This window comes from Prinia subflava, chromosome 8 (genome assembly GCF_021018805.1).
Source record: "Prinia subflava isolate CZ2003 ecotype Zambia chromosome 8, Cam_Psub_1.2, whole genome shotgun sequence".
Classification (NCBI taxonomy): Eukaryota; Metazoa; Chordata; class Aves; order Passeriformes; family Cisticolidae; genus Prinia; species Prinia subflava.
Window position 1 is genome coordinate 17,152,861 of NC_086254.1, and position 18,095 is coordinate 17,170,955.

The following is an 18,095-nucleotide window of genomic DNA, read 5'->3' on the forward strand; positions in this document are numbered from 1 at the left end:
ACCTATAAAAAAACCTCTCATTTGTTGCTCTCAGGGTTTTAGGATGCACCAGCATCTCTTAAGCAATAAAATCACAGCAACAGGAACAAACTAATGCTGCTGCAATGGTGCACTTTTAAGTCTACTGTGTGAAATGGTATCTTTCGTATCTTGTATCAATTTATCGGATAGATAATGACATTACAGACAGTCTGGTAATAAGTAATACTTGTCACATTATCCAAGGAGTTTCTTCTAGAATAACTGGTTTGCAAAACCAGCCAGATCAACAATACCCATTACAAACAGGCCGCATGCTCTGCTCCAAAATGCACCAGCAGAAAGGCAGAGAATCCACACACTGCGGGCGACATTTATCATGGACCTGTTCTCTTTGTACTATGCTTCCTAATACTGTCTGTGGATATATAAAGATACTACATCACGATCAATGTGTTTAGTGCAAAATTCTGTGCCTATCCATAAACAGAATTGAGCTTTTGTTGGTTTTTTGAGCCAACTGCAAGTTCCCTCTTAATACCAACTGAACTCTACCACTGTTGTTAAAAGGAGACTTGAAACTACATGACTTCAGTTCTTTAAACAGCTTCACTGGTAGCTGAGTATCTTGAAAACAACTCCAGGGAGAACAGAAATTAAAGCTCCACTAAGAGAGATCTTATTTTCAATACATGAGATTTATATACCTCCTAGATTTCCATAAACAATGGACGTGAGACAGGAACAAAGCGATACATATTCAGAAAGTGTTTCCTATTTAATTCATGCAGTAACATGCAAATGTAAGAATGATCCTACCTGGAACAGATAGATCAGGACAGGTCTGTCTAACTGTGTAGCCTGCTCTTGTTACTATCTAGAGGCAGATGCCTTAGGAAGAACATGATAAAGATGCAGTCATAGTTAGACTGCCTTGCCACTCAGCTACAAAGGAGCTAGAGCCAATATTTTGGCTTTTGGGACACCTCGTTGCCTCTGTTTCTTCTGAGAATTATCTAGAGGGTTTTTTTAAGAACATTTAAAATTTTTGCACTCACCATATTCTCTATCAAACATAGAAATAAATCTTAAATTTAGATTACCATATAAAAACAAACCTCTTTATTTCAAAGATGCCATTTACTAATTTTTTTGTATTGCCAACTTAGAAAATACAAGTTTTTTTCCCCTGTTTTTTCCTGCCATATGTGGTTTTACAGATCTGTCATAGCACTCTTTCATCATCTGTTTTCCAGTTTGAAGAGTTTCAGTCTGGTTTACTGATAATTTTGTCAATTTACTGATAACTTCGTATCTTCCTCCATGGTTGAAAAATAAGATAGATAGTAGACTATCAACTTGTTCTTATATCCAGCAATACACCGTAAATTGAAAGAAGCAGCTTTTAAAAGAAGAAAACCTCCTTACCACTGGGTGGCTTGGGTCGTGGAGGGACATTTTTCTTCGGTGGCAACGCTGGTGTGTCTGATTTGCTTTTGAAAGGGTCATCGGCAAATCCTGCCCCTCCAAAAGAGGAGGCAAAGGGGTCTGAAGCTACTGACTACACGAGGAAAAAGAAAAGAAAAGAAAAGGGATGTAAGCACCCTGTAGAAGACCTGTGTTTTCATGAAGCTACAGATTAGGTCAAGTAAAAGCATTAATTTCAAAACCTGAGGGCAGATGTAAAGAATTGTCAGTGGTGTAGGAGGCTAATGCCCAATGACAGAGGTGCTAAGATTCCATTAACATTCAGAACACCTTATGCTCTTAATCATTTAAGTACTTCTAGAACTTTCAGTCCTAGCAAAAAAGCTGATGAGAAAATAAAAGGAAGTAAAACTCTACTTTTTACTATTTGGCAATGAACAGTCATACCACAGCCTGACCTTCACTTCGATAAACAGAACCTGGAAAAACATGGCACACTGCGGAAGGCTTAACTTCATTCCAAGCTTTTCTGAAGATACACACTGTTGCTGTTTGCCACGCTGACAAGACCACACGGTAAATACCTGTCTCATAGTAACAACACACAGGTATTTGACTTTTTATCAAAACCTTTGGGAATATCCAAAAGCATGCGTTCAAATATTCTTATATTCAGACGGCTTTTCTAAAGGACTCTCCTATTGATTAAGAAGCACACAAGTATTATGCCACTCAGGGAAATTTATCGTTGTGAAATGAAGAAACAGGAATTTTGAGAGCGAAGTTAAAATCACAGTCAAACTTTTGCTAAAATTTCTACCTCAAGCCACCCATGTCTATCGGTGAAGGCTGTTGCCATCTAGTGGAGAGCTAAAACCCTCCCCAAAGCAGTAAAAGTTAGGGGAGGAAAAAAACCCACCAAGAAATGTAATTAGTCGAAGTAAAATGATAACCTATTTTTTTTTTTTTAACATTTACTCTACAGTGTTCAAGTGTTACTGCAGAACTAATGTAAGGAGTTGGGCACTGATGTTAACTGTAAATTCCAAACTCCACCTCAGGAAAGTAACAGCAGACCATGATCCATTTTTTTCATGTGAGTCCTGAACCTTTTTCTTCATCTGCTATGTGAAATGAACAGAAATTGCACATTTAAAACATGGGAGAGACCGACTGTTAAGAGCAGAGTAAGGTTAGTTTACGTACCTTTAGTAGTGTAGTATTTCATTAATAGTTGGACTCAATCTTAGCAGCCTTATCCAACCTTACTGATTCTATGTTAAGTTTAGAAACAAGTCAGGATACTTACTACAAAGTAACCAAGATGCAAATTCCAGGACTTAGATGAAGGCTGGACACTGAAATATATTAATATCCGCAACAACTAACTCTTCTCACAAGTTAGAATTCCAAGTTAATTTCTTTCCCTGATCTGGTATTTTAAAATATTTGTGAAAAATTTATTTATCCCTACTGAATCTACCAGTCTTACTAAGACTTTGCCATATCTGACATGATTAGAAAATTCTTTTCTATGTAACTGGTGAGGCTGATTGGAAAAAAAATGAACAAAACCAGATTGTCAGCTGAAAAGTTACAATCATATCACACTCTTTAAAAAAGTGTCTGTACATACATTTTTAAAAGGACAGTTGCTTTCCTTTTAACCTTTACCTTTGACATCTGACTGAAGTCTGCAAATCCCTCACCACCACTGAAAGCACCACTTCCAAATGGATCCAGTGTTCCAAATGGATCTGGAACAGATAGGCGGGAAAAAAAGGTTATTTTGAATAATACTTCAGAATTAAAAGGAATGCTTGATGGTACCAATGAAGCACAGAACTAGGCAGAGGTCATTAAAATACACCTGCATTTTGAATTGCCATGAGATGTTAAAAGAGAATTCCACAGAATAGGTTTTCTACCAGTTGTCTGGAGGGAAAACACAAGAAAAAAGTAACATATATAGTGCCACGAAGACAGTTCTCATGAACTGCAACAAGACTGCAACGCTTTTTGCCAATGGTTCACAAGACTCTTTATTCTCAACTCTTATATTTGATTCTTCTTTCATAAAAAGATACCTCCTAATACATCTTCATGTGAAAATGTTTACTTCTTACCTGGACCTTTTGATGAGATACTGGAAGACGTAAAAGGATCAGTGCTTTCAAAAGGGTCAGGCTAAATAAGAACAGACATACATAATTATTTTTCTGCTGGACTGTGCACTTACCTCTTCATGCCTATCAAAATCTCTAGCCCTAAGACAAATAGTTTCCGATTTCAGACCACTTTATTCAGCAGAGTAGGATTAAATCAACTGATTATAGGAAATGTACATTACAGTGCATTTGGCTACAGATAGCCATGAACACAACACCAAATACCTACAACTGAGAAGAGAATCCCACTGAAATATATGCAACATTAGTTACCAGGGCAAAATATGAAAATACACCCAAAAGTGTTCATTCCTTAAGCAACAGAGACAGAATATTCGGTCATGCATTTATATTATTATTAATTCAGAGAGTCTGTATACCGCTTCTTTTTAATCACATGGTTTTTACAGTTGCTCTTCAGTTTGACAAGTCAGCTTTTACTTAAGTACAATGCTATACTGCAAGACAAACTAACTTCCCACTGACTGAAACTGGTCTTGGACAGCAACACTCAATGAATTGCATAAGAGTGAGGAAAGTACTAATAAAAACAAAACCAAAAAAATTCACATGCCCCCCCGCCAAACAAGCACACACAGGTACATGAGGACAGCTAAGAACTGCGGCTGTGGCTCTGACTAACAAGCATGCCCTGTGTAGTCCCTCCACCATGCTGGCTCCAGCATCTGCTGAGGGCTCATGAATCCTTTAGCCAGAACAGTTCCTCCACCTCATTCACTATGTGACTGCACAAATCTATGGGATGGAGGGAATGATGGGAATGAGTGGGTGCTGCTGGTTTGAAATTCCCAACAGAGAGAAAAAATATCCACCTAACAGTATCTTCATGGCGAATGTGTACCTCATTATCACAGAACCAGAGAGAACACTGTTCATTGCCTTAACAATCCACATTTATATTTGAAGAATACAATTAATAATATTTCCTCAGTTAGGACAAAAGTGTTTGTTTTATTTCACTCCTTTTAGCTTTAAGACAATAAGCCTGTCAATAGTAAAGAAACCTATTAAGTGTAGATTTAAAAATTACTGACCTTTGAGGGTAAAGTGGGGGTTTTTGTGAATGGATCTGAGGTAAATGGGTCACTCTTCACTTGTTTCTTGAAGAAGTCCTCAGGGGCAGAACTACGAAACGGGTCACTTTCCTTAAACGGATCTCCTCCAAACGGATCTAGAAGGAGCATGAAAAGGTAAACAGAACACAGGACTAATGTGTCTATGAAGAACATTCTATATTTGACCTCACACTCACTGATATAGTTTTTCTTACACAAACACACAGCGTTTTGGTAAATCTGACAGATTTCCAGAGACCTTTCTACAGAGGGTATTTGCTAAGTTTGAACAAGTACATGTTTATGTGAAGCTTTCAGACTTACTGAAGAGTTACACACTTCTCACTAAACACATTGATTCTGAATGTACACCCTATCGGGTATCTATGTTCCCACATGCAAACCAAAAATCTGAAGCCAGGGAAGTCTTTAATGCTTCCTTTGTGTTTGGCTACCAAACTGTTTATACCACACCTGTCCTGTCATTACAAAGGGCTATTACCTGCTGGAGCGGGTGGTTGTTCTGCAAAAGGATCATGCTGGAACGGGTCACCTATGCAGAAGAGAAAAACAATTTGTTTTATCTACTGTTTAGCGAGACGATAAAAGTTTGTGAAAATATAATTCACTCAGCAATTGGTCTTCAAGGTCTTAGATAAGCAGTTTTCACTTACTGCCTTTGAAGGGGTCTGCTCCCTTAAATGGATCAGATTTGAAAGGATCTTCTGACTGGAATGGGTCTGTATGCAATTCTTGTGTATTATTGGTAAACATCAAGGCTTTGTTCTTAAATGGATCATCCTAAAAATTAAGATGAGAAACATCACAGCAGCTTGTCATGATAAAAATGCCCATTTAGCAGAAATTGTACGCTATCTTGGCTCCTGCCTAACAGTCTTTAAAATTACTTCCTAAAGAACTTTCTGAATATGTGCCTTCTAAGTAGAAGTAATTACACAGCAGAAAGAAATGTGTACCCCAAGGCTACACAGAGCACCTAAAGATAACAGTACATGTAGCAATTAAATGTTAAAGTGTTGTATGAAACCTCTTCATAACAATCATTTGGATGATATCCCTGGCTTGGGTCTGGTTTGGAGGTCTCTGATGAAGACCCAAGTGCAGACAGCACCTGAACAGCAGAATTCCAGAGACAATAAGAGCCATTCCATCCCAATGCAAGAAATATGCAGGAACAACTACCCACTTACACTGTGCCCAACAGCAGAAAGAGACAGGATTTCTTTCACCCCTTTACAAAACACCAACGAAAACATCCTAATTAATACTTCTCAGAACAGAGGGAGGGAGGTGGGGAGAGAAGGAAGAGGAAGGAAGAATTGAGAAACAGGAAAGTGGCACAATGGTTTAAAAAATTGCTATGAACATTGACTGTGTTTTCTGCCAGTAAGTGGCTCCTAGGTTTTGCAAGTGAATGAAACATCTGGAAGTTTTCACTGGAAATTAAATATATTTATGCAAGCCACGCAAGCATAGAAACTGAGCACTAAAGTGTTTTAAGACCTTTAGGTACATGTTTTTTAATGTAGTGTTCTTTTTTATCTACACTGTTCCTCTTTTGAGCAGTTTGTTTTTACAGAGCAAGTATAAAGTACTGCATAAAGACAGCAATGCCTGGTAAATATTTACTAACACATTATATATTTAACTTCATACTAAACCCATAGCAAATAGTGTGCTTATAAGGGTAAATATGTTTCCATAATGAGGAAGGGCCACATAGATGTTGCAAGCAGAATCAAGCAAGTATGCAAGTTGTATCCTATCTTATTTAAGACAAGAAATAGGCTTAAAAAACAAAGTTATTGTGATTTAGAGGATTATTTAATACCCAAATCAACATTAATGAACAATGTTTAAGAACTTGAAAAATTTTACAATTTGGGAAAAAATGCTCATTAAATAAAAACATGATAAATGAGAAAGATGATGCTGGAATTATTTAAGCAAAACAGACCTATCCTATTGGAAAGGGAACATGAGACATGTAATAAATATAGCTCACCATAAAGCAGAAATTTGTAGAGCTTCTTTTGGAAATAAGGAGGAAATACATGACAAAGGGCAATTTACAACAAGAGAAGATTTCACCTTGGTAAACGGGACAACATGCAAGAGAAAACAAAACACCCGAGCTGGAAATAAAGCCCCACCTCTGTCCTGAGACTGAATATGTGACAGGTTACAAATCCACAAGACCATGAGCCAAAAAACAACTAACCAATACTTCAGATTAGGTGCAAGTCCGAAGCTTAATTAGTGTAAAATATACTAAACAATAGTATTTTTTTTACCATAGCTCCATAATTGCTTCTTTCTGTCTGCCCAAGGCCTTCACTCATGTCTGCTAAATTTGTCAGACTCCCACCATGAATCCCATTGAGAGCTTCATTGTATTCTTCAATGCTCTTATTCACTTCCTGATGGCTCTCTTGCAGTTGAGAGAGTTTACTTCTTGCCTGAGAAGGAAAAATGCTTTAGCATGTTACATACTCAACAACACTGTCACTCTTATAGTAAACACTGGTGCCTGACAGTTGCCTTTTATCCCTGCCAGAATTGAATGCTTCCTGACTCAAACCAGGAATTAACCTACTAAACAAACACCAGTCAAAAAGGCTCATTTTATGAACAGAGGACTTTTTCCTCTTCTGAAAAAAAAATTTTCAACTCAGCATTTCAAGAAGCAAAAAACTGTATAAAGTACAGTGAATACCTGGTTTATTTCTTCCTGGGTTGACTTTAAAGATTTGATTATTGTCTCAAGCTGCACTTTTCCAGCCTGGATACTCTGCTCTAGCTGAGTCTCTTCTTGCTGGAGGCGATTCAGCTCTGCTTTTGCTCTATTAAGGTCATCTTCCTGTAATTTTAAATCTGATTCCTGAGACTGAATCTGCATTCTTAGTGACGAAATCTGAAACAACACAGTAGAAAAATCAGAGTGAAATTTGTAATAAATGAGACGTATTAAATTGTGAATATATAATAAGTAATAGAAAGTGGTAAAGCAACCTATCAACTACTAAAGAAAATATTTAGAATTTAATATGAAGAAATGCATGTTGCTTCTGCTGTTACATAAAATCCTTGATAAAAGCACATTCAATGAAACCAAGAAATACCCCACTACTTATAAAGGTAATCAAAAGCTGTTTCCTAGATGTTCACCTTCAGAACTTGGTTCCATTCCAACATTTATCAAGTAGTTTAAGGTTAATTTTTAACTCTGTTAAGAGTTAAAATTACAGAGTTGCTTATAAACTTCCCTATACACTTTCTTATGTGACTTCCTTACACAGTAAGTTTCTACCTTAAGGTCACATCCTATGTCCACTAGCAATTGCATCCACCTGAAAACTCAATCCTGACATTCAGAGTGATCAAAACCAGCACCACTGCCAGGGACTGTCTCATGGGATAGGACTACTGATTTTCAACTGCCCTATTAGGCGGAATAAATGTTTTGTATGTTCTCAGAACAACAACAACTCCTGTAGAAAGGGAGATCCCTTTGGGGTGAACCCCTGGAGATCATTGGGTTCAACCTTTCACTTATGACCATTATGAAAGGTATTAAGGAGAGCAAAATCCTTTCTTGGATCTCTGTATTTGTGTGGAAATTGCTGTTTATGGTAAAAAGAAAGACAGAGAAACGACAGAAAGACGACAGAAAGCTTATTCATTAAATAAATCAAATTTCCCTCAACAGAAGACATATTACTCTTGAGCAGGCCCAGAATTAACATACTTACCACCTGTGTTTCTTCCTGGCATTTCTGCTTTACATCATTCAGCATATCTTTCAGTTTGGCTTTCTGCTGGTCCATCTCATCCAAGCGGTCTTGTGCATCCTGTTTTTGAGCCTCCAGCTCTTGCAAGTTACTTGTTTCCCTATCTAAATCATTCTGCAGTTCCTGAAGAAAATTCCATAACTTGTAACTCACATTTAGCAACTGTCTTAAGGAAAGATCAGCCACAGACAAAGAACTTAATAAAATTCAGAGTATTTTCTACATTGCATGTGCATGTGCATTGGCCTGCCTTTTTTCTGCAGGAACTCGTGTAAGACATCAGGAAATAAATCCCTGGTCACAAGAAGGAAAAGGGACTGTGACACAGAGCACACGGTGTTGAGTTATCCTAATTATTAAAACAAATACTCTCCAAAGAATGAGTTCCTAAATTACAGTGTAAGTTAAATACTAACAAAAAATACATTTCAAACTGTTCGCATATACTATGCTAATATCAACCAGCATCAGATGAAAACATTTCTGATGGAGAACAGTAAAATATTTTTTTTTCCTGCCAGGTAGAAGAAAATTCCAAGAAAGAAACAATGACAGAATGACAGAAAAAATGCTAAACTGCCATGCATTACTTAGATTAACATGAAAACTACTGATGATAAACAGAGTTTTTACCTGAACTTCATTGGTTTTCTGTCTGATTGATTCTTCCTTTTCCCTAATGTCCTGCTCCAGGGAGTATTTTTCTCTGTCACACAAACAAGAACATGTATTTGTGATTAGTTAAATAATACAACACACATGCAAAAATCAACTAAATATTATTATAGAAACACCCTGAGACAAAAATGCCAGCCTGTATTCTCATATATTCTTTAAAGGAGAAAAGGTGCATATGTATCAATTATTCTTTGAAAAATACCATCTTGTGCCCATCACCAATCTTCTGAAGTCACCTGACAGACCTGTAAGGTATCACTAGGAATTTCATCACCAATTACAGCAACAAATAAAGACAAAATGACTAAAAGAAAATAAAAGTAACTGACACATCAGTACTATAGAATTATTTTGTTATTCTACACCAAGATTTTGTTAACAGTCCACAACTATTACCTCTGCAGCTGTGCAATTTCTTGACTAATATCATCCAGCTCCTTCACCCCTGTAAATTCTCCTGATGCAACAGAACTTGCACTATCCTGTTAAGAATGAAACAATCTATTAAAATGTCAAGTTGTAACAGAAGCTCTTCCTTTAACAAAGGCTGAGGACAGAGGTGGGATACAAAATCCTCATTATTTGCATTTGCAAAATTCTATGAGAGACATCAAATTATTCTGCAACAAGCAAGGAACATGCCACACAATTCTACTCCTGAGACAGGAGAACTTTTAATGTGCCTGTTTAACAAATAGGACAGCTGAACACACAGCAATCAAAGGATAGGCACAATGCCAATAAGGAAATTGCAGACTATGGTAGAATTAAAGTTCAAAACCTAAAACTCAGTTCTGCTATAGTCAGTAGTAAAGTTTACAGGGGACTTAATGAAATCAGATTGTAATTCCAGTCTTCTAGAGCCCTGCCACAAATTAATGGCAGTTTCTGCAATTATACCCCATTGGCCTGAAGGTTGTTCCCAGATTCATTCAAGTGTAGATCAGGGAAGATACAGAGGGCATCCCCTGCCTTCTAGATAAGACAATCACTATCAGAAGTTAAGGAAGGATGTCAGCATTAGGTACAAAACTGGTGGTTATAATAAAAAGGATTCTCCTTAAAAAAAAAAAAGTAACACACCACAACTGAGCAAAAACTGCAGCACTCAACTTACTGCTTGCATGACAAAACAGGAGACCTACAATTTTTATGTAACATTTTAAAAAGAAGAATGCAGAGTTTGCTTGCTTCACTCACTTTGAGACTGATGTGATAACCACAGAAAGCTTGGCTTTATTAAAGATTAAAAAACAAACAAGAACCCAACCAATAAGCCAAGACCAGCAGAGTAAGATGTGACATTTTTGTAGAAACAATGGTGAATATACAGTTAAAATAATTTAATTAAGTCCTCACTTTTGAGAGATTTTTTTTTTTTTTTTGCTATTATGCCATTAAGTAATCACAAATAACAACAACAATACAGACTAAATCTTCAAGGTGGCAAATCAAAAATTGCTTTTATACTCTCAGGCCAGATACAGATTTGCTGAGAGATCTTTACTGAATACTGGACAGGATCACAGCCAGGTGTCACCCAACATGAATAAGAAATAAGTTAAAATAAGCCGCTGCACTGGTTAGGATAAGAGTCACTTAACTAAGCTCAAAGTAGCATACAGTTTATTTTATATTATGCTGAGCTAAACACATACTACGTGGAAAAAAAATTGCAATTAACTGGAAATAGCAGGAAGCTTAAAGCTCTCACACCAAGATACATTTACTGCTCACGGCTGCAGAGAACTAGTCCAGGAATAATTTCAACAGTACTGAGCTGCCTGTCCCAGGAACCTCCTGCCAAATCAATACATCTCCAGTTGTTGAAGGGAAAGAACATCACCGGGTTGGCAGCCAGTGCTGGGCACTTCACATTGCTGTGACATTACCACCACGCCAAGAACAAGTGGCACAGAACTCAAGAGCAGAGACAGGCAAAGGTGTAGAAATAAAAACTCATTTGAAGTTACAAAAAGCATGCATTAGAAATTTGCATGCCTTTGGACAGTGCAATTACTCACACGCCGCATTTCTGTTAGTGCTGAGATCTCAGTTCCTACAGGAGTCAAGTAACCTGATAGAGTCTATAGGAAAAGGATATGGGAAAAATCTTAGGGGGATCATAGCAACAGCAATAATTAAAATATATTTAGAGTTCCAAAGCTTTTGGTTGGGGAAAGCAAATAAAAGTAAAGAAAAACACAATATAATTTATATAAAAGGTGAATGTAGTGACATGACAGAAGTATTTCTTCAATTCAGTTTCAGAAATGCACTGATATGTTGCTGAGGAAAGGAACAAAATAGGGTTAGCAAAGGATCAGATGCTCCAGTAAAGTGGTATTAGCAGTAATGGACACAGGACTGTGGACTGCCATGCTACAAAGGATGAATCTCAGAAACTAGGAAGTCATCACTCCTCATTTAGCCATTTAAAAAATTTTGTGTTTCCATGGGAAGAATTTGGTGCTGATCACAGCCAGGGACAGGCTGCTCAACCAGCTTTTAATATTTGCTGTTACAAGTTCCCTTGTAGCTATATTTCGAAAATGTTGAAAGAATTTTGTAAGAGGCAATAAGAAAAAATATTGGCAATTCTTTACCATAATACTAAAAAAAACTCCATACAAATTCCTACTCAAAGCCCATGTAAGTTCAGTGTTATCTACAGCAAATCTCTGACTTACCTGAATGGGTGTGTTCCTGTCTGTGGGAGGGATCATATCTGGAGGTAACACTTGTGGAGGATCAATCCCCTTGCCCACCTTCTGCTGAATGAGATACATGGCAAGTGCAAATTGGTCTTTGCTGAGCTTTCCCATCTGTCTCGTGTCTGCCAAAGCCCTAATAAAAAATAGATTATACTAACAAACACAAAAATCTTATTTCCGCTTTACCAAAAAGCCTGAAACACACACACACGCATGTAATTTCTTTTTGGTTCATCCTCATCAGAGCTTACTTATTCTAGTTGGATTTCCATAAACAGTGCAGTATTTTACTTACACATATTTAACTGAATAGTGTTAGTCTGAGAAAATGTTTAGAGCACTAGAACTTCAAAAGACAGTCACAATTCACACACTGACCTATTGACCCTACACCCAGAAAAGCAAAGGGAGCATTTATTTCTCCCTTAATTTTCCATATAGCTCCATATTGCAGTATGTGGACAAGTTAAAGAAGTTGGGGTTTTTTGTTTATTTCTGACATTTTTTAATGTTAGGATCACACTCTGAATCTGAGTTCCCAGATCAGCAAGTTACAAAAACCCAGCTAGTATGGAATTCTTACCATATATGTGCTAGGAGATTCTGAGAAAGACCTGAATGCATAAAAATGTCCTTTACTTCTTGGCCACTCACAAATCCATCCATGTCTGTGTCTGTTTTTAAGAAAATTTCATCGTATCGCACTTTTTCAGACATTGGTACCACCCAATTCACAGCTGGCTGCAAAACAAAATTTGGTATTTCAAAAGAACAGAAACAGTCTTTATGAACACACTGAGTATATACGACATTATCCTGAGCTGAATGTGCTGAACATCTTGCATACTCCAGTCTGCCTGGTAAGTAAGTATTTTCACTGTGTGTTTTAACTTCACACTTTTCATCTGAATAAAAACACTGATAAATAGCTATTCATCAGTTAAAAAGAATTAATTCTTTGGAAATACAGACCCGACTAGGCATATGGAGTCCTCATGCTAATAACGGGAGATTTAGAAGTAGATTAATGATTTCTTTGATATTAAAGCAGATACACAAACGAAACCTTTCTATGGTTTCACTTTCTACATAAAGTGACAATTGCCCCTAAGATTTGCTACCTTGTGGGCACTGATTAAAATTCACCTGATGTCCTTCCAAGTCTCACCATTCTTATTTCACCCTCTCCACCCAAATCACCCAAACACCAGTACTCACATGAGGCAGACATCAAAAAGTTTTTTTTTTTCTACATCTTACAAATATACAGAACTACAAAAATAAGAAAGAAAGATGTGTACCTGTGCTTGTTTGATGCTGTGCTTGGGAGACAAGCTCCCTGTGCTGTTCAGACTGTTGACACTGCCATGGGATGGTGTGGAACGGAGGCTGTCTTTTGGTGGAGGGCTTGCAGGGAGAACAGGAACTGCACCAGGAAAAACCGGTGTCTTCTTTCTTTTAGAAGGTGGTATGAGAGAAGGGGGCAATTGTGAAGGAACTGACTCTTTCTCAAGAGCTCTATAAACCAAATGCATTGCCTGCAAAGGCAAGAAGGTCAGATAACATTCACAACTATTAGAAAAAGCAACAAGATCTTCCTGTATCAGTCATTTACATATTAGTAAAACAAAGACAGTAAGACTAGAGATGTAAAACAGCAGTTAATTTTGGATGTAATTCCAACACGTTTAATCTTGACATGGTCAAGAGTCAGTAGATGAATTTGAGGGAGGTCATTTCCTCCATGAGAACAACTTAGATTAGGATAGTCAACTGTAGCACAGAAAGCTGCAAAGCTCTCGAGAAAGAAATGAGCTCTTTGCTTTGACAGACTGACTAGGCAGTGAATTGAGAATTTAAAGCAACCTACCACAGCAAATTCATCCTTGTCCAGGTGACCATCTTTATCAATATCACTGAGATCCCAGACCTACAGCAATTAAGATTAAAAAACAATTTGCAGACCAAGTTACATTTTACATATTCATCATATTAACATGCCCTTTAAAGACTCCTTATACATTTTGGTGAAGATCATATTGGTTATATTACCTATCTAAACATTCTCTGATGAAACAGACTGGATTAGAGTTTTCTGGCCACAAGAATCAACACTGGCTCTAACAGATTCTGGCTGCAACACTGGCAGGTTTTTCATCTTTCTGTGATGCAATTAGAGCCATTAAGCTAAGTAAAAGCATTCAGAGGTGGCGTTCTGAACTGCTCAGAGGGTGTGGGCTAGCAGACCATTCAAATTCTTCATAGGAAAGTTCAATAAAAAGGTCAATACATCTCTAATTCCTAGATGTTTTTCCATTCCTAGATGCTTTTCTACTATTCCTACTAGGTTTTCTACTAAAAATTATGTGCAGCTCCCTCTGGCCCCACTGAATTTCCTGTTGGAGGGAATTTAAGCATTTATCAGCTTTAGTTCATTATTAGGTCAGGCACAGTCAATGAAACTTGCAAAAGATTTAGAGCAATACAAAACTTTGTCAACTCCAACATAGCACTGTTTAATCATCAATATGACCTGGAGACAGTAGAGCGCACAAAAAGCCAAGACTTGAGGCTCAATTGTGAGAACTCTGCTTTATCACTGGACCCTTGACAAATTTAAGCTCCCTGATTAGTCCTTTGTCCATTTCCTCAACGCCTTATCTTGTCCACAAACTTTTCTGGAAGAGGCAAAAGCTTCCTGAATTTCTATTGTGACAATAACAAGATAAAATCCAAAGCCTTTCAAGGCTTCACAATACTCAAATACAGAATCAAAACAAACCATACTTAGATTTTGTAGATAGTACAGAGCAAGAGGCACTTCCTCCTGAAGAGAAAAGTATGTAACACAGATAGAGCTCTTACACAGAATGTACTCATTCTCAGAAACATCAATATGCAAAGCATTAAAGAACGTGTTTTTAACAAATGCAGAAAAATACTTTAAGGTGTGCTTCCCTTGCAACTATACAATGGATGCACTAAACTCAGACCTCGGAAGTATTTATAAATACACATGAGAGGAAAAAACTCGACAACTTGTTCTGCAAATACAGGAGGACATTTTAAAGTATTCACCTGCACAAACAGGAGATGGATTTAATGGTATGTCTAATAACTCATATTTGTAAAAATGACAAAACAGCAGATATTATAACAATGTTATAACAGCTATTATGGTTCAGGAAAGCTTTTTCTTGTTTTCAAACAACCAAAATCAAATTTCCAGCTCTTAAATGAACAGAAAGATAATGAAGCCAATCTACTCTAGGGCCAAAATTACTACTCTTGCTCTTATTTCTAAGTGGAATACTTCAGAGTCTTAATGTTCCTGCTTTATAGCATGTACACAATGCAAAATCTCAGCCAAAATCTGATCTCTGTTGATAAATTACACTTTTAACATTGCAACTACGAGAAGCTAAATAGACACCAGCTAAATCTAAACAACTTACTTACCCTTCCGAGGATATCAAGAGGTAGCTTTGAATTCATCAGTACTGGTTTTACTTTGTCTCCTGAAAGTAAACCATTTACTGGCAAAAGGCTTTCAAAAATACCATCAAACTTTGCTTTTTCTTCCACCTAGTTGATAAGAAATAGTCTGAATAAGTAAAAAAGTGTGTCTGTGTGAGTAATGAAAATGAGATCTTGCAAGAAATTAAGACTGGTCAGGAATGTATTCATCCTAATTTTCAAAGCTTTCTGGCAAGTGCCACTGTACTGTATTTAAATGTAAACCCACAGAGAAAGCTTTGAAATTAAGCTCCTAAATCTAAGGTTATGAAAGCTGAGAGATTTTACCATGCAGCAGACAAGGTGTGCTTCTGTTTTAAAGTAACTTTGATAAACTCTATAGAAATGAAACTTATTCTTCCCACTTTAAAGTATAGGTAACTACAAGATTTTTTATTAAATTTCTAGATTTTGGAAATGTTTGCAGTTGAAAATTACCTAAACATAAATACCCCCACATATGCATCAGAAGTTATTTTTTCCAAATGATATATATTGCCTGTATTATTGAATACCAATTAGAACACAGGAACTCAAGGTTTAAATTAATAGTTCAGACTGGATGTGGTGAAATAATTTGCTGTTCCCAGTGGGGTTCCTTTATACAAAGTGCCTAATTATTGTAGAATTCTGGAAGAAATCCAAGCAGATTTAAATTCATTGTCTTAAAAACATCACACCAGTGGTTGTCAAAGGGTTGTTTAATACTTATTGCCTATCTAAAACTACACCTTGATGCTCTCTATTGTGTACAGGTTTGCAAAGAAAGGGAAGAGTTCTGAAATGGGAATTTTGTTAGATACAAAATTCTCTCACTGGGAAACTTACAAAATATTTACTTCTAAAAATGGATGGAATATGTTCTCTTTTACACTTACCCTAACAGCCCAGTGAGTCTCTGTTGAAGGTGGTGTAATCAGCAAAGGACTGCTAGTGTCACGCTAAAAATTGGAAAATTTTTTGTTTATATATATATATATATATATATAAAAATACACACACTTCTGTCTCTAATACTTACAAATTGCATTAAGTTTGAGATATTTATAAACATGAAGCTTAAGTACATTGAGGAAAATAGGCTGCATATGTGCCTAAATAAAAGTTACACTCATTTTATAGCACTACAGTACTTGGGTAAGGACATTCAGTAGGTGCATTCGGTATCCAAACACAGAACCAACATAAGCCAAAGAGGTTCTGCAGTAGCTACTGCAGGGCAAAGCTGCAGCAGTGCTTTTACGACTCATTCCTGTTGACCTAGCCCCAAAATAATCCTTTTTTTTCCTAAATTCAGAGTTTAGCCACATGAGCTTCCTGACCAAGCTGATCAGACTTAAACACACACTGGTTTTGCAGTCCCAGACGGGGCTGGTTTCTTGTCACTCAGCATGACAAGACTGTGGCAGCCCTGGCTGCCATGTCCTAAGGAACTGTTTGACAGCAGCCTGAAGCCCCAGAATCATGACATTTATGAAACAGAAGATTATTCCAATGTTCCAGCTGAAGCCTTAGTTCTCACATAACACATACCTGCATTCAAGTGGATATTACTTACAAATTTAGGAGGTGGCACAGTCAAATTCAGACTGCTCAGATTTACATCGTGGCCATTCTGTGCACACGCTACAAGGCGCAACGCAACATAGAAACCCTACAAACAATTGTGTTGTCTATTAAAAAGCAGTTGAAATCACAAAAAATAACCTGCTTACAATTTTTACTAACACTGTACACATGCAACTCAGTAAAAAGAAACCCTAGACGTACAGCCCCATAATGACGAGTACCCCTTTGCTTTTAAGAATGAGACAGGAAAAATTTTACAGTAACAGAAAACAAAGAGGAGAAAACTGGAAGATCGTTTTTATGAAGAACTCTCTCCTAACTAAAATTCAACAATTTGTCTTAAAAATTAGAATGTTTGGAAAAAGTTTACTTGTATCTACAAGTAACTTGCTATTTGATATTCCAAGCCATTTTTTGTAAAAATGCTAGATACTTTCATGCACAAAAGTCTTCTAAAATCAAATCATACTTTTCATTTGTGACTCAGTGACTGTGTATCTACACAGTACACACCTCGATTATTTACAAAACAAAAGAGCTACAGAAAGTTAGAACCAAACTTCTCCTGCAGCCTCACTAAGTAATACATTTGGATATGAGCAGTGCTGGGGAAGAAACTCATCTTGTAAACAAAAACTCAACCCTGAAAAAATTAAAGATAACTACTAGTGGGACCAGGGTTTGATCAAAACAAGGCTAATCTGGGAAAGGTAACATAGGAAGTCTACATGAACATTTCATTCACCTGTTTATCTAAGTATCCTTTACCCTCTGGGTCAGCCAAATCCCATATCTGTAGAGATAAAAAAAAAAAAAAGAAGCTGCTCTGAATTCAACAGTTCCTACTGTATGTCTTCTTGAAGTGTTCATTCAGCTTTCAAGTAATGACATACAGTGTTACTGAATTGACGAGTTAACAACAAAAATGTTACACAAAAGACAAATTTTCTTTTTAAAATTTTCCTTGCACTTAAAAGAAGTATACAGACAACTACTGTATTATCCAATTCCTTCAACTTACTTTTCCAAGGATGATATCAGAAAGACCGGATTTTTTAAGAAACAGAGCAGCTTCACTTGCCCCAACTCTCCCTGTGTATGTTGGATCTACCTGAAGGAGAAAAATTAACATTTAATTGAAACATGTCTGTTGTG

General features: G+C 36.9%; 1 protein-coding gene across 4 annotated transcripts in view; it reads right to left on the reverse strand.

The window, feature by feature from the left end:
• The window catches only part of EPS15L1 (epidermal growth factor receptor pathway substrate 15 like 1), a 46,671-nt gene that overhangs the window by 23,900 nt on the left and 4,676 nt on the right, over nt 1–18,095 (reverse strand). For 3 of the 4 annotated variants that reach the window (XM_063403614.1, XM_063403617.1, XM_063403616.1), the window contains exons 3-23: nt 17,962–18,051; nt 17,686–17,733; nt 16,930–17,025; nt 16,250–16,312; nt 15,315–15,440; nt 13,726–13,785; nt 13,157–13,393; nt 12,439–12,596; nt 11,832–11,988; nt 11,166–11,228; nt 9,538–9,623; nt 9,097–9,169; nt 8,425–8,586; nt 7,389–7,586; nt 6,967–7,131; nt 5,326–5,452; nt 5,154–5,204; nt 4,631–4,767; nt 3,534–3,594; nt 3,082–3,164; nt 1,408–1,540 (exon numbers count right to left, since the gene is read on the reverse strand). In XM_063403614.1, the coding sequence (XP_063259684.1) occupies nt 1,408–1,540; nt 3,082–3,164; nt 3,534–3,594; nt 4,631–4,767; nt 5,154–5,204; nt 5,326–5,452; nt 6,967–7,131; nt 7,389–7,586; nt 8,425–8,586; nt 9,097–9,169; nt 9,538–9,623; nt 11,166–11,228; nt 11,832–11,988; nt 12,439–12,596; nt 13,157–13,393; nt 13,726–13,785; nt 15,315–15,440; nt 16,250–16,312; nt 16,930–17,025; nt 17,686–17,733; nt 17,962–18,051 (2,374 nt within the window). The remainder of the gene's footprint in view (nt 1–1,407; nt 1,541–3,081; nt 3,165–3,533; nt 3,595–4,630; nt 4,768–5,153; nt 5,205–5,325; nt 5,453–6,966; nt 7,132–7,388; nt 7,587–8,424; nt 8,587–9,096; nt 9,170–9,537; nt 9,624–11,165; nt 11,229–11,831; nt 11,989–12,438; nt 12,597–13,156; nt 13,394–13,725; nt 13,786–15,314; nt 15,441–16,249; nt 16,313–16,929; nt 17,026–17,685; nt 17,734–17,961; nt 18,052–18,095) is intronic. The other variant, XM_063403615.1, reaches the window with a different exon arrangement.